Source organism: Orcinus orca, chromosome 3 (genome assembly GCF_937001465.1).
Source record: "Orcinus orca chromosome 3, mOrcOrc1.1, whole genome shotgun sequence".
NCBI lineage: Eukaryota > Metazoa > Chordata > Mammalia > Artiodactyla > Delphinidae > Orcinus > Orcinus orca.
In genome coordinates, this window is record NC_064561.1 from 13821518 (window position 1) to 13823824 (window position 2307).

General features: G+C 50.5%; 1 protein-coding gene across 1 annotated transcript; it reads right to left on the minus strand.

Moving 5' to 3' along the window:
• Positions 1-381: 381 nt before the first annotated feature.
• On the minus strand, positions 382-1316 carry LOC101285206 (olfactory receptor 1I1). The gene is given in 4 exon segments (XM_033400729.2): positions 382-527; positions 530-749; positions 752-1055; positions 1057-1316. Coding segments are annotated over 4 exon segments (930 nt in total).
• Between the last annotated feature and the right edge of the window lie 991 nt (positions 1317-2307).

The following is a 2307-nucleotide window of genomic DNA, read 5'->3' on the forward strand; positions in this document are numbered from 1 at the left end:
GATGTAATACATGTGGCTAATACACATTGTCTTTATCAATATTAAAATGAGTGTAGCTAACCTTTTATTCCACTAGGATTACCCATGTAGCAACACTATAAGCCTGATACTCCAGAAAATTTAAGGTTACTCCAAAGTCTTCTCTGCTACTCTGATCTTTGGGAGAAGATAAACCATGGGGAAAATGCACATTCCCGTCCGGTAGCACTTTGTTCATCTCATCTGACACATTTACTAAGTTGCTCTGTGATTATTTATTGACAGGTCTCTAACCCCCACCAGACTCTGAATGCCTTGAGGGCAGAGATGGGATGGATCCCTGTGTCCCAGGCACTCAACAGTGGTCCTGGAACATGGTAGGTGCCGAACAACTATTCTGCCCTAGGACTGAGAGGGGGCCACTTTGCCGACCAGCTTCCTCAGGGCTGCCTTCATGTCCTTGTTCCTTAGGCTGTAGATAAAGGGGTTCAGCATGGAGATGACCACCCCACACATCAGAGCAGCCGCCTTGTCCTTCTGGGAGGAGCAGGAGATGCAGGCTGCAGGTACACAGTGAAGATGGTGTCCTAGTTTAGTGACACCACGGTGAGGTGTGAGCTGCAAGTGGAGAAGGCTTTCCATTTGACCTGAGCAGAAAGGATCTTGAAGACTGCTTGGAAAATGGAAGTATAAGAGAAGAGGATGCACGCAAGGGAGCTGATGCCCAAGATGATGCCGAAAGGAAAGATCACCGGCTCATTGGTGTGTGTGTGTCTGAGCCGGAGAGCTTCGGCAGGGGTATGAGGTCGCAGAAGAAGTGGGGGATTTCAGAGCCGGCACAGAAGGTCAGTTGAGCCATGAGGCAGGTGTGCACAAGGGACTGGAGGTTGGTGATCAGCCACGGCTCCCCCACCAGCAGCCCCCACACACGGGGGCTCATGATGGCAAAGTAGCACAGAGGGTGGACAATGGCCATGAACCTATCAATGGCCATCACGGCCAGGAGGAAGCTGTCTATGGTCCCGAACAGGTGGAAGGCATGCATCTGGGCAAGGCATACAGAGGGGATGGCTTCCCTGAGTCCAGAGGTTCACCAGCATCTTGCGGACGGTGGTGGAAGACAAGAAGACGTCGACCAGGGACAGGTTGGAGAGGAAGAAGTACACGGGTGTGTGGAGGTGGGTGTCTGTGATGTTGGCCAGGACGATGAGCAGGTTTCCAAAGACGGTGACCAGGTACGTGAGAGGAGCAGCCCAGAGGAAGATCTGATGCTCTGACTTTTCCGAGTGTCCCAGGAGGAGGAATTCTGAGACTGCTGTTCAGTTTTCTGGTTCCATGGACAGTCTGTGTCTACTGTGAAAGATAAAAGGGGAGAGGGAAGCGACATAAAGCTGGGAGTCAGAGATGGAGTTCCAGTCTCAGCTCCCTACAGACCCGCAGGTTCTGTGAAAACCCATGGAATCCTTACAGCTCCCTTCTGTGGATTTCTGTTTCCCCACACAAAACCATCCATGTCCTTCCTCCTTCCTTCCTTTCTTCCTTCCTCCTTCCTTCCTTCCTTCCTCCTTCCTTCCTTCCTCCTTCCTTCCTTCCTCCTTCCTTCCTTCCTCCTTCCTTCCCTCCTTCCTCCTTCCTTCCTTCCTTCCTCCTTCCTTCCTTCCCTCCTTCCTCCTTCCTTCCTTCCTTCCTCCTTCCTTCCTTCCTCCTTCCTTCCTTCCTTCCTTCCTTCCTTCCTCCTTTCTCTTGTAGTTTGTTAATTTATATGGTAGTATTTAAACAATATAATTGCAGCAGCAACTACAATCAGCACAATCAGGTTGGGGATTATTTAAAATAACTCAACTGAGCAGGAATGTTTCAGCTGGCTAGTGAGTAGCCCTCTGGCCTCAAGAATTCAGCATACTGGGACAGCATTCAGTACATTTTCAGGGGAAACAGAGATGTTGGGTGAACCCAGAAAGCTGGTTAAGTGGAAGTTTTATTATTTTTATTTATTTATTTTTGGCTGTGTTTGCTGTTCGTTGCTGCGTGCGGATTTTCTCCAGTTGTGGCGAGTGGGGGCTACTCTTCATTGCGGTGCATGTGCTTCTCATTGAAGTAGCTTCTCTTGTTGTGGAGCACGGGCTCTAGGTGCGTGGGCTTCAGTAGTTGTGGCACGCGGGCTCAGCAGTTGTGGCTCATGGGCTCTAGAGCACAGGCTCAGTAGTTGTGGCGCAAAGGCTTACTTGTTCCGCGGCATGTGGGATCTTCCCGGACCAGGGCTCAAACCCGTGTCTCCTGCATTGGCAGGCAGATTCTTAACCACTGAGCCACCAGGGAAGACCATAA